We start from the raw sequence: 14,247 nt of genomic DNA, 5'->3' as shown, positions 1-14,247 counted from the left end.
TCAGTTTTTGACTTAGCAGAAAATGATACCAATAATTACTACAAAGAAGAATATTTAAATACTTTAATACTAAATGGTCTTCTACCATACATGTTTGTTGTCAAGTTTCTTATTTCTTACGTATGTTATTGTCGCTGTATATATAATTAGACTAAGTTAAAATTGATCTTCCATTGTATATAGGTTAATCTTGAAGAAAAAATATGCTCGTCCTGCTACTAAAAAACTTAGATACGTTGAAAGCTTATGTAATAGCACACATATAATATATAGAAGTTTTGACAATAACGTCATAATGCAAAAATTATAATACTGGTTAATATGCTTCTAAGCATATTCTTATTCCTGAATTCAACTTTTATTTTCCGAAACTAAGGAATATCCTTTTAAATTTGTGTGAAAATAATTTTTAGTATGTTTATGTTTTGCACTAATAAATAAAGCATAAGGACAAACATCCTAAATATTGGAATATATTTACCGCAATATATTTTCTTGTATGAACAACTGTATGTTGCACTTTCAAGAGGGATATCAAGATCGACAACAAGAATTCTGGTTAAGGCAGAGCAACCAATACATTAGGAGGAAACATACACAAAAAAATATTGTCCACAAAGAAGTATTCGTTAAGATACCATCACATTAAATACTTTTAAACTATAATATATAATTATCTAACTAACTTGACAAAATTGATCGTTTGTGTAAGTTTTGATGATGTCCTTTTATTTTAAATTCATGTATTATACTAATGTAATAATATTTTTCGACATTTAGATGATTGTTGTTTTATTATACATAAAAAAAAATTTATTAATTAAATTTTATTGTTCCTTTATATAAATAAATGTTTAAAGCATTACGTGTCATTATTAATGTGCAACACACGTTTATAGATACTAGTACGAAAGAAAAAGAGACACAAGGATAAAAGTAACAACATTTTAGCATCAAAGTATAGATACCACTACTTATAAACCAACAAAAAAAAACCACTTGTTAGATCAATGATCTAATTGCAACTTTACAACAAGCCAATATCGAAACACAAATTTTATACTCATCAAAGACTAATTAATCAACAAAAGACAGAATTCTCTTAACAAAATCTTTACTCAGGACAATCTCTTTAATAAATTTGAAGCCCTTCTCTAATCTCTAATCTCTTGAAGTAGCTCATTACATGTAGCTTTTAATCTCTTTACTTCATTAGCTAAATCATTGTGCTTTTCTTCAAGTTCCTCTAATCCTTTTTCAATTGGCAATGGTTGAGGTAATTCAATATTTGACATTAAAAATACCTCAGGCTGAGACAAATATTTCGTGTAAACTGGTTCGAACATCTCTTCAAATTTACCAAGTAATACTTGTGCCATAGTATAAATATCACTACCCTTTGGATTATAAATTATGGCATTGTTGAATGTTAGTCTCAAATCATCTGCAAATTCTTGTGGTGTTTTGTACTCATCCCTCTTCAGCTTTAATTTCACAGTTCCAAGATCCATAGGGTGTTGAATTATATCGTAATAATCATCGAGTTTAAAAGCCTTAACATCAATTGGTTTGCTAAATACCCATCCAAATTGATGCTTCAATAATTTCCTCATAATTTTTTGGCACTTGATTTTCATAATTGTACTTGATTTAACTTTAATCCCTTCAATAATATCATCATTTGAAGCTAACGTTAACGCGCGTTTTTTACCAGAGAGATTCTTGTTCTTGTTCTTGTTCTTGCTATTTTCACCAATTAATTCAGGAGTCTGATAATAATTTCCACTGAGATTTGATTCTGCCAATTTATCGTCCTCTGTTTCCTTTTCAATGTTTATGTAAGTGAATTTGTTTTCACTTAAATCATTGAAATTTGAAGCTTGTTTGCTCTGATCACTGCATTCTTCACTCTTATCTTTTTTCTGCACATATAATCAAAGATCAAACACTTGTTAGAAATTAGTATTACCAATGCAAGAAAAAGGTGGAAAGAAAAGAATATAATTTCATTGAAATACATGAATTTTTAATTCCTAAATTAATTGAACTTGTCAATATTAGTTGCTGACAGATAAATATCAAAGTACGTGGTCAGTAATGGAGCCAAGATTTTTAACAAAAGGATTCAAAATAATGTTAGGATGCAACAAGTACAATTTTAAACATACAACTTAAAGCATTTTTTGAACCACCCATTCAAATTAATTAGATATAAAGCATTTTTTGAAGCACCCTTATCATTACTAATAGTTTTTGTGTTGAGGGATCATACAAAAAATTAGATATTTTTTTTGTAATTTCGTGGCAATTGCAAATACTAAGCGTATTATTATGTGCACGAACAAATCAATGAGCTTTTGTTTCCGTTCAATTCTTATTCTCAGATTCGAGTCATGAATATAAAGTCATCTTTGTTAAGAAACGCTTTGCCCCTCAATGTGAAATTTCCTGTCACGATTTAGTGGAACCCAATGTGAATACCGGACATCGAAAAAAAATTAAAAAATAAAATAAAAATATAAATACAATTTAAAAGAAAAAGACGATGTATTAATGTAAAATCATTTAGGCCTACCGAAAACCACAGAATCCGTTGTACTTCTTCACTCAAAACCTGCATCAATCCCATTATTCTCTTACTCTGAAAATTTCTAAAAAAGAGGAAGAAAGAATAAAGCGATTATAGCAAACACAAAATATAACAAATATATATATATATAGAAGTTATATTTAGAAGCCTAGTTGAAGTAGGATACGTGATTGAGCTCTCAAAATTATAATCCTAAGTGGAATAGGGAACAAAATATTCCGTCCCCTTTTTTCTCCTTTTTAATTTTTTTTGGTTTTATAAAAAGAGTTCATTATCCTAAATACCTACGATATAGCTACAGACAGTGGCGGAGCCACATGCACCAAAGGGGTAATTTTCCGGCGACACTTCTTTGTCTGGAAATTACACTGTATAGCTCGATAATTTTTTTTAAAATATGTATATATATTATATAATGACACCCCTTGACTTCTTGGTGAGTTTATTTCTTTATATTTTGACTCCCCTTAATAAAAATTCTGGCTCTGCCACTGGCTACAGATACACACTATTCAATGTCAAAATCAAACAACTGAATCAGTTGTAGAATAGAAATTTACGCAGATATTACAATTAATTTTATACTCTAGAATCAATCACGAAACAACCTACATAACGAAAATCATAGAAAAAAAGGGTGTACCCATAATTAAGGGGATCAAGATAATAAAAAGTTAAATTGAAATAAAAAATGTAATAAATGTTTATAAATTAAATATTACTAAATTTAATGAAAAATAAAAATAATATAAGTTTAAATAATACATAAATAGTATTACTACTGAATGATCTAATTATGAAGTAATTAATGCCAATTTCTTATTTAAGAATTCGAAAATACATCTTAACTTTCTCTTTTCTATATTCCTCTATAACAAAGGATTTTATCTTTTGGGGAGGAGAAAAAAAAAATATCTCAAACACGTCTGAAGGAAATTTAGCTAAAAAAGAAAGTTTAAAAGGTATAAGTAAAGGGGATATCCTAGTCAAATAAAAAAAAGTGACTTTAAACATTTTTCTTTTTTTTTTCTTTTTCCTTTATCAGAGAGAAAATTTTAAAAAATTAATAATATTCAGTTTGGAATATGTCCCAAGAACAACCGATTAACATGTTTGTTAGTAGTGAATTAGTCAATAGCTATCTTCTCCTATTATTTAGGAAGTAGTTGCAAAGTTGCCCATAAATATATGTTACTATTCACATAATTACCACTTCAAGCTACTACTACTCTACTGATAAAGTAATTAGATTAATCCATATATTCTTGATTTTATTTTTACATAGAATAGTAATATACACTAATAGAGAACTATAATAGTTTCTGAATATGAGGAAACAAAGCCACCACTACTCAGTTCTTGTCATGTTTGGATCACTTCTCTATTTGCCTCTATTGCTGAATGCAACTTCCATAAGTCCTCAGGAAGCAGGTAATTACATACGTGTCTTACTCTCATGGGAGGATCTAAGACGGATTTTGTGGGTTCAATTGAACCGTTGCTTTTGGTTCAGATAAAAATAAATAAATTAAATGCATACATATAAGAAGATATCACTACAGATGCAGCAATAGCAACAACAAACCTAGCGTAATCTCATAAGTAGGGTTTGGGAAGGATAGTGTGTATACAGACCTGAGGTAGAGACGCTGTTTCCGATAGATTTTAATTCTGTGGTTTAGGACTCAAATTCCGACTACATAACCTATTTGAGTTCTGAGTTCATAGTTCAATATTTTCAGCAATTTCAATCGACTTTACAAAGATAAATCTCAGTCTATGCTAAAAGTTATGAGTCAAATAAACCTATATTAATAGGCTAGATTCACTTACTTTAGATCCTGAATTCGGCTCCTGTGTTTCTTCTATCCATCACTTGATTTGATCTTGACATCATTTTGACCTTTTTGATTTTGTGATGTAGAGAATCATGAGGTGGAGTTTCATTATTGGGAAGGGCATGAGAAAGGTCCAAGTAAATGGGGAGAGCTAAAGAGAGAATGGGAAGCTTGCAAGAATGGGAAGATGCAGTCTCCTATTGATATTTCAAGTTATAAAGTGAAAATCATCAAAAATATGGATAACAAGAAAGTTTACAAGCCCTCTAATTCTACTATAAAGAATAGAGGCCATGACATTTCAGTAAGTGTTAAAAATATATTGTTTTGCTAATAAGTATTTAGAATTGTTAGAATCCAGTGGCTTTAACAATTTTTTTTATTGTTATTTTTTTCTTCTTTTACATGTGATATCATGAAAAAGCTTCAATGTTACCATCTTTGAATAAATGATTCTGTGTCAGTAAATAAAACTTAAACTCTTAGCGAAAAGATTTGCGAGGATTGTCGCTGTAAGACAAATTGTATGCCTGTGCACGGTGGCATACGCAAGAATTGTTATAAGTGATGTCAACATTTAAAGAAGAGAACAAATAAATCACTATACAATAAGCATTGTCATTTTAATATTTATACCAAATATTTTAATTTTTCATACATATTGATGATTTGTTTTGATGAAGTGGTGTTACGTGACACCGCTTGACAAAAGGTGCCTACGCCCTTGCCTGTGCATATAGGTAAGGGGGCGGAGCTATAAATTGGCAAAAGGAAGCTCATTTGAACTCCCTTGTCGAGAAATTACGGTATATATATGAAGTGACATTTTTTTAATATACATATAGTAAGTTGAACCTCTTGGTAAAATATCTGCATCCGACACTATATATAGGTAGATAAAAAGTTCAAATTAATTTTCATATTGTATTTTCCTCCCCTTAATTTCATCTCCCTCCCTCTGTCCCCCATCTAGTGTTATGAAGATTTTTTTTTATCAAATTCAATTTTCACTGACAAATAATCTTACATAATTAAATCATGTAATATGCAGTTGAAGTGGCAAGGGGACGCTGGATCCATTTGGATAAATGGCACAGAGTATCCTCTTCAACAAGTTCACTGGCATTCTCCTTCTGAACATACTATCAATGGCAGAAGGTACCAATTAATATGTTAATTACACACACACACATACTAAATTACTTCTTGTTATTTGTACTGTCAATTGTTTCAAATGTTATCACAGGTTAAATTATACAAATGTGCATCTTTAACGAGTTACTGGCTAGGGCTGATAAGTAAATTTAGTGTTGTCACTTAGTAGGGAATTCTTACACAAATAACCGGTGAGATTCACTATTTAATTTTTCTAGCCAACATACATAGATTATACATTGATTATAGTATAAAGGCCAGTCTGGTGCACTAAGCTCCTGCTATGTGCGGAGTCCGGAAAAGGGCTGGACCACTAGGGCCTATTGTATGCAGCCTTACCATGTATTTCTGCAAGAGGCTGTTTTACACGACTTGAACTCAGTGACCTCCTGGTCACATTGTAACAACTTTACCAGTTATGTCAAGACTCCCCTTTAATTTGTTACAATATATTTATTACATATTATATATGAATTATACATCTATAATATATCCGCCAATTATTTTTAGTTTAAGCGGCTGTGTAAGAGGCTATTTAGGTTAATTCTTTAATTAGAGGTTAGTAATAGGTAATTATCATTTAATTTTTATTTGACCCTTTTGTCAACTTCTTACTGCTATCAATTGAATGATAGGTACCCCTTGGAAATGCATATGGTTCACCAAACCAATGGGGAGAAAGTGAAAAATAAGATAGTAGTCAATGCTGTCCTTTACAAATTTGGCAAACCAGATCCATTTCTTTTCGGAGTAAGCATTCTTTTGCAATTCACTCCATTTTAGGGCGGAACTAGGTGGGCGGAAGAGACCGAACCCCTTCTTCCGAAAATTACACCGTGTAAATAGAATTGATTTTTTTTTTCATGTATATTAGATATTGAATTCCCTTAGCTTCTGTCTGTTTATTTTTTTTGAATCTCTTTAGTGAAATTCCTACTTGCGCCACTGACTTCATTTACTTTCAACAAAAAATGACATAGTTTGCAATTTATGACCATAGTTGAGGAGGCACATATCATCTATGATTGATCAAGAAGGTGAAGAGAGGAAGTTGGGCAAGATTGATCCAAATTACATAATTAGTAGTCCAACCAAAAAATACTATAGGTACATGGGTTCACTCACTACCCCTCCTTGCACAGAAGGTGTCACTTGGATAGTCAACAAGAAGGTAAAATTCATAGGACATATTATTATTATTATTATTATTATTATTATTATTATTATTATTAGAGCTAAACCTTATTCATTTTAGGTACAAACTGTTTCAAGAGGTCAAGTGATGTTGCTCCGAAAAGCTGTCCATGATGTAAGTTTCCCTCTACTCATGGACATTTTAACTTTTTATTTTCTGATCCTCACAATAATAGGAAAGTTAAACATTTCTATATATATAAGGTTTTAAATTAGATTTTTCGAATGTTTGAAGTAAATGGAAAATGTTCCTTTCAAGATTTGTGATGATGAGATAAATATGATCTCTATGGTTAAAGGTTTCTGATTCAAGTCCTGATAATAAAAAAAATAATAATAAGAAGAGCTTTCCCTTTTAATTAAGAAGCGCGAACACCGAACACCCCAAAATGAACACCGAACGCCGGCTGAAAATAAAATAAAATAAGAATAGAAAAGGTTAGCTTTATATTGTCTGTTTTATCTAAATCTATATTTCTTTACGTCTTGATTTACTTAATTGTTGGAAAAAATCTGACCACCAAGTAAGTTGAATAAGAGAAAATTCATGTAAAATAAAAAGACAAGACAGAAAAATGATTGGTCGAATATTCTTGATGGAGAAATAAGAAGGTGTTATTATTTTTAAGTATATCTTTAGTGAATTGAGCTGATTATATTACTAACAAGAAGAAAATTTTTGTTGTATTGATTGTTGTTTTCAGTCTGCTGAGAGAAATGCAAGGCCAGTGCAACCACATAACGAGAGAGAGATCCATCTTTTACTCCCAAAGAGCTAAATTCTGTCATATTTAAATCGTGTGACAAAAGTCTACTATTACTAGTACTCTTTTAGAACTATTTTTTATTTATTTATAGAAATGAAGAAAGGATGTAGAAAACAAAATTTTATTTGACGTCGGTACTGAAATTTCATCAGACTTGAAGGAAGAATATTTTGATACTAAAGATCACAATCCAAGCTTCTGCGCTAGCATTTTAACTTGATTTATAGACATACGCAAGACCGGGAGGGTTTGTGTCCTCTTAAAAAGGAATACCCAACTAATACGCAATACAATCTGGAACGCATTGACCCAACTAATTAGGATTCGTGCCCCCATAGGATTCATAAGGAGGAAGCGCTCCTTCTACTAAGGATTTCACTATTCTCAGGTTTGAACCCGAGACTTTCTTGTTGAGGATGAACGGATCCTAACATCTTTCTTGTTAGGAGTGGAGAAACTTCTGGTAGTGAATGCTTCCAATGCTTTCCACTGTAGTGGGCCCTACTTAGCACGAATCCTTGGACCATTGAATTTCGAATACCAGATTTGAAGATAAATATGGCAAAAACACTACAGTGTTGTCTTAAGCTGCACCATCATTTGGAAAATCATAGCAAGAGGTGCAGTCATCAAAGTACATCGACCTTTACTGCTTAAGCTTTAAACAACTCCAGCACCAGCTAATCTAAGTTCATAAAAAATACTTTCTTTTTGTATTTCCCCTCAGACAATGGAAAAAAAAGAGATAATATTTGATGCGAAATATCACGGCTGACATTTGAAAGAATAAATGAAGAATGTGACAAGAGGGGTTTGCTCAGATGGTCAGCACCCCCACCTACAACCTTAAGATCGTTGGTTCGAGTCACTAAAGGAGCAATAGCTCAAACAAAGGGGGATCAACAGGAAATCAAAGGGGAGGGAAAAAAAGTGAAGAATGTCCCACTGCTCCTGGGCGTTCATTCCGCGCTTGCCATGAGAATTTTGAAGCAGAATTCTTCTCTCAAGTCTCAAATAAGAACCTCATCTGACCATTTCAGTAATATTAGAGCATGAAGTGGTGCCTCCTCTTGTCTGCCTTGTATTATAGGATTTGCAACTAGGACATTTATGTGCCACTATATGGAAGTTAACCTCAGATGTTTCTGCACAATCATTGCAAAGAATCCAAACCTAAACAATTTTCAATGAAAATTAAATGTAAGATAAGTAAATCAAATTCTTGTACAAACTACAATGAATCGAACAAACTGGTTTCTTACCATCTTGTACTGATACATTTCAGGCATAGGTGTCGAGGCAACCTAGAATTAGAATTGAGGATAAAACTCGTCAAGTTTAGAAAAAGATTTGAAAACAATGTCAATGCTTGAAATATATAGTCTTCACCTCCTCGTCCAGTTTTCCCCAGACACGGGACATGTCACAATATGATTTTGAACAAACAGTACAAGAATACCTGCATGCACAAAATTGTTAGAATTCAGCAGAACGCAGTCAAAATCGAGGGGGTGTTGTATTACGGGATCATTGTGGAATTCATTTTTCATAGAAAACAATAACTAGTCAAACTTACTGGAAATGTCGTTCCATCTGCATGACACATTCCAGATGCATGGTGTGACCACAAGGCAAGACTGTGATATTCTTTGTTGTATCAAAAATATACTGCATGAAGTAACAAGAATCAAGACCGTTTCATGCTTAGCTTCTTAAATCGTTATGTTTCGGATTCTGCCCTTACCTCTAAGCAAACAGGGCAATTGTGGTGCATTGCTCTTTCTATACAAATATGTGATTCCTTCATCAAATTTGAATAGCAGCATCCTGAAAAAAGGAAGGGAAAAGTCAGATGTTCCATGAATAATCCACTAATTACAACATAATAAGAGCTTTGGTTCCTAAATTACTCACCGCATCTGTCACAGTGAAAGAAATTCTCCTTGCCACCTGTTCTGCTTTCACATATTTTGAGCAGGAACATGAAAAGATAATATATTAGACACAACGTTATCACACTTGAAAGATACAACCATACGTGACTACCAACTGATGTAAGTCGATTGATATGGAGTTCGGTGAAGAAAATTGATAGTGCAGACAGAGAAGAAACACTCTATTCATCAGAAACATAGTTTGACCACTTTGATGGGCTGGGATTAACAGTTTGACAAGGTCGCAGAGTAGAAAAACCACTCCCACGTTGTAGTTAAGTCTTTTTACCTGTGTGTGTAGTGCAGGTATCAAAAGAAAATAGATATGAGAATACTAATAATTAACACTAGCAAATGCTGATTAATGGGATGACAACAAATCTAACTTGTAGACGGAAAAAACCTACTTCCCAAGGGAGGTTGCTCCTCAGCCATTCTGCGACCACACACCAGGCCTATGTCTCAGATGTTACGGACATTGAGTTTTTACAAAATGGGGTAATTTAGGAAAATGCATTAAAGAACTGATGATGATGTACAGTACGAGAAGGATTTTAACCTGCAGATTCCACACTTATCACAGTGGTATTGATTCTTCGAAACCTAAAGATACAAATCATCTTGTTTGAGCCAACAACATAATATTATTAGTAGAATTATGAATTATCTACAGAGACTTACATCATCATCAAAGAAGTTGCATTTTGAGCAAAAGTACTTCCCCATGCAAATCCCACATTGAATGCATGTTTGTTGAACCTAAAGGACAATCAGGAACAAAAAGCAAGTTTTGCCACAGCTCAAAAGATATAGTAAAGATTAAAGACTTAAATTGAGTCATTAACAATTGAGGAAACTCACATCCTGTTCAGTATTACACAATGAGCAAACGATCTGAAATACATTTACAAAGCAGCATAATAAAATCAGTCAACAATAAAAGGTCTGACAAACAAGATCACTCACACGATATATAATCAAAGGAGCTAGACGCATCCAAAAGAAGCAAATTTCCAAACAAAGAAGACTAAACTCATGTCACATGTGGCCCAATAGAGCTCCATATAAGTAAAAATGCCTACCTCTTCAAGCTAGAATTGAGTCGACTAGAAATTACCCATGACAATAACAACAACTATGCCACAATCCCAAGCAAGTCAGTGTCGGCTATATGAATCCTCGCTGTTCATGTCACTTCATTTACGCTCATCTTAGTCCAATATTATATAGAATTAAATACTTTCTAAATCACCTACCCTTGTATTCATCTCCTTTTTTTAATGAAAGAGGGGGTACCTATTTCAAGAATCCAAGCACAACTACAGAATCTTTATACAACAAAAGAACAAAAAAATTGAAACTAACCCTTTTTATATCATGGCGAGGAATATCGTGTCGATTGAGTGGATCAACTTCTAAAGAATTCTGATCAAGGATTATTAAAGCTACCATTAATTCTCACATAACAAAAGATAAAATCAAAATATTTAACTGAATTGGAAAAAAGTTTCTACCTTTGAGTCGTTATGGCAATGCCTGCAATCGAATATCTCATCACAACAGGGTGCTCTAATTTTGCATCTCCTCCTGTAATGTGAACAACTACAGAGAACAAAAAAGAAAGATTAACAAAAAAACCATGAAAATAAACTTTGAAATTTTTCATAGAATTAACAAAGTAAAAAAAAAAACTGAGAAAATTACCCATAATTCCCAGAATCCATCTCCATCCCTTTAATCAATTCTACTGAATGAAGAAACTTCCTCCAATTGGTACTCAAAATCCCTGAAAAAATCTTAATTATGAGCAAAAATATACAAATTCTTACAGATTGAAAGTGAACTTAAAAACCAGATAAATTCAAACAAAAAAAATTGGAACTACAAAATTCAGATATGCATAAAAAAAAAGATTGAAACTGAACAACATATCAGACCTAAAAAAAAAAAAGGAACCTATAAATATGACAAAAAAGTGCAAATTCATGCCTTTACTAACGAAAAAAAGAAGTACATAAATCCAGGCATTGAAAAAGACTGAAACTGAACTAAGAATCAGACCTTTAAGTAATGGCAAAAGATAAACTGAATTCAGACATTAAAAAAAGAATATTTAAAACTGAACTAGTAAAAATCATACCTTTAACTGAAAAGGGATTTAAAAACTTTATTGGATTATAGTAATGTTATGTTGAACTGGTTTTTTTGTGGATAAGAAGAAGAAACTAAAAAGCTGCAACCAAAGTCCAATAATGCAAAAAAACTTTTGTGCACTTAAAAATAAAATACCAATCTCCACCTATAAGTAGAGATCATAGATTTCACCGTTCTATGTATTTTGTTCTTGATCAGTTTTCATTGATGACGAGGCGACACGCCAGCGTTATGCCGGCTGTATTTATTGAATGCAATGAACTTTCTCCTTTTAGCTTTTCCCTTATTCACTCTACTGTAATAAAAAACCAACGTTTTCTATAGTATGTTCTTAAAAAAAGAAGAAATCTTTTTTTTAACAAGAAGAGAAATACATTTGCAATAGGGATGCGCTAGCTTAGTTTAATTTAGCGGGTGTATTGGTGAATTTTCTATATTTTATTTGGGTGTTAATTATTTTATTTGACCCAAAATATAAAAAGTATATTTGGACTACCACGTCATATTTTTTCATAGAAAAATGAGTTTAAACCATAGATTCAAAGGACTCTAGAGTTCATCCATTTTACATCGGGATCTGTTATTGGAGAGAGCAAATACAAGATTATTTACTAACAACGGATAACAAAGTTGAATAATTACAAGATTATTTACTAACAACAGATAACAAAATTAAATAGTTTTCGATGGTCCAAAGCAACTTTGGACCTTTTCCCATGATACGAATAGCTTCCGGCAGCGGTACCTTACGCTTTTTAGGTGATACGAGGTTGTTAAGTTAGTTGGTGTTAAGGGTGAAAATAAGTTTGGAAGATGTTCAGTTTAGCCCACATATATTTTAGTTATAGTTATCAGAGGTCCAAGTCAGGTGGTTAGGAAATGACAGAGTATACTCGAGTGCCAGCTAGAGAATCTTTTCTCTTTCATTATATATATTATAATTTCTGCTCTTATCTGAGAATCAATCAAAGAACATTCTCTTTTAGTTTGCCCTAATTTTTCTCTTGCCATTCTACTGTTTTATTGCCTTTTCTTTAACAGTTTTTTCTTTCTTCTTTTACTGTTTCATTGCCAATTCGTATAAGTGGTATCAGAGCACTTTCTTGGCTCTGTGGATCTATGGCGAGTGAAATGAGTGAAGTTATAGATGCTCTACATAAGATCTCCATGGATATGTCATGCTTCACTGCCGAACAGGAACAATTAGAAGTTGTTCAAGAGCAGAATAGCAGGCATCAGGAAGAATCCATAAGTGAGCTCAGAGAAGTTCTTAATGAGGTCATCCATGAAGGTAAACAACGTGAAAGGGACAAAGTGGCACATAAAGAGGGTGATCTCTACTCTCCTAGTGATAAACCTTTTTGATTTCGGAGATGTGGCAACACCTAGTACTAGTATTGTTAATAGTACCCCCCATGAATATTATTACCTCCCCTGTTAATGCCCTCATTCAGAACTCTAGACCAGCTGCAACTAGCACTTAAGCTAGTATTGCTCTTTCCCCTACACCACCTGTGGTACAAACCATGTACACGACTGCAGCTCAGACCCAACCACAGCCCCACTACATTCGTTCTGTTATGCTGAACCCACCACCCATACAACCACCCCAGTCTCAACCTTATGTGATCCCAAATCTCCCCTCTCCTTATCCTAAAACCACCACATTTCAACCTCAAAATTTTCCCACACAATCTCTTCATGGAAGGTATTAACAACCCACAATCACTTGGAACGAAGGGTCACCAGTTGGATTGATGCTTACATACATTCTTTACAACCAAACCACACAGTTTCCTCCACCTTACTATACTCAGACTATACACATACCCCCTCATCTATATCACCAGGTTCCTTACATGCCTACACCTCACCAATACCAATACAACACCAATGTTACCAATTACCCATATACAAAATAGCCACAATGTACCTTTGCCTAACATACCTTATACCAAATACACTAAGATTGAGTTTTCTAAGTTCAATGGGGATGATTTAAGGACTTGGCTGTATAAAGTAGAGTAATTTTTTGCGGATGAATACATTACCATTCAGCAAAAAATGAAGCTAGTTTCTCTGCATTTTGAAAGAGATGCTTTACAGTGGCATTTGGGGTACGTGAGGAGTAGAGGAAAGATGTTATTACCTACTTGGGATGAGTATTTGTGGGCTCTTTGTGACAGTTTTGGGGCTGAGTACTCTGATTCCATGATTGAGCTCATGAACATTAAGCATACAGGGTCAGTGAAAGATTATCAGAAAGCATTTGTGAGTGTAATGACAAGGGTCAACCTCTCTATTGAGCATGATATCAGTATCTTTTTGAATAACCTAAAACCTGAACTCAGTAATGCTGTTTGAGTGGGAAGTCCCAGCAGCTTACCCCAGGCATATTATTTATCCAGGTTGCAAGAGGCTAACTTTGTTGTACAAATCAAAGCAATCAAGAGCACCTCTGCAGCTCATACTATGTACAAGCCTCCTGCAGGACAAGGAACTAGTGGCTTCACTAAGGGAAATATGCATGGTTACAAGAAACCCCTAACTGCTAACTTTGATAGCAACAGAAGAAGGAGGCTCTCCCCAGCTGAGATGGATGAGAAAAGAGCAAA

The 14,247-nt window shown here is 33.2% G+C and overlaps 2 protein-coding genes across 4 annotated transcripts; one reads left to right on the top strand and one right to left on the bottom strand.

Annotated features, from left to right (window-relative positions):
* The first annotated feature begins 3,818 nt into the window (after window positions 1-3,818).
* On the top strand, window positions 3,819-7,733 carry LOC107794023 (alpha carbonic anhydrase 7-like). Its single transcript, XM_016616473.2, has 7 exons — window positions 3,819-4,021; window positions 4,515-4,732; window positions 5,480-5,586; window positions 6,219-6,333; window positions 6,584-6,754; window positions 6,839-6,892; window positions 7,482-7,733. The coding sequence occupies exons 1-7, from the start codon at window positions 3,919-3,921 to the stop codon at window positions 7,554-7,556; spliced, it is 843 nt and encodes a 280-aa protein (XP_016471959.1). The 5' UTR covers window positions 3,819-3,918; the 3' UTR covers window positions 7,557-7,733.
* A 543-nt stretch (window positions 7,734-8,276) lies between these two features.
* Window positions 8,277-11,959, bottom strand: LOC107794025 (E3 ubiquitin-protein ligase RZFP34). 3 transcript variants are annotated; one of them, XM_016616475.2, is made up of 13 exons: window positions 11,804-11,959; window positions 11,183-11,264; window positions 10,993-11,080; window positions 10,844-10,903; window positions 10,340-10,372; window positions 10,160-10,237; window positions 10,038-10,081; window positions 9,459-9,499; window positions 9,289-9,371; window positions 9,121-9,212; window positions 8,934-9,003; window positions 8,807-8,848; window positions 8,277-8,717 (listed from the first exon to the last, which is right to left on the bottom strand). In XM_016616475.2, the coding sequence occupies exons 2-13, from the start codon at window positions 11,206-11,208 to the stop codon at window positions 8,568-8,570; spliced, it is 807 nt and encodes a 268-aa protein (XP_016471961.2). In that variant the 5' UTR covers window positions 11,209-11,264; window positions 11,804-11,959; the 3' UTR covers window positions 8,277-8,567. The 3 variants fall into 3 exon arrangements, with proteins under 3 accessions (XP_016471961.2, XP_016471962.2, XP_016471960.2); XM_016616476.2 differs by having other exon boundaries at window positions 11,778-11,942; XM_016616474.2 differs by lacking the exon at window positions 11,804-11,959 and adding an exon at window positions 11,619-11,785.
* Window positions 11,960-14,247: the final 2,288 nt, after the last annotated feature.

This window comes from Nicotiana tabacum, chromosome 2, assembly GCF_000715075.1.
Source record: "Nicotiana tabacum cultivar K326 chromosome 2, ASM71507v2, whole genome shotgun sequence".
In the NCBI taxonomy this organism is placed as follows: Eukaryota; Viridiplantae; Streptophyta; class Magnoliopsida; order Solanales; family Solanaceae; genus Nicotiana; species Nicotiana tabacum.
The sequence above is the reverse complement of the archived record's forward strand: the minus strand, read 5'-3'. Positions and strand labels throughout refer to the sequence as shown.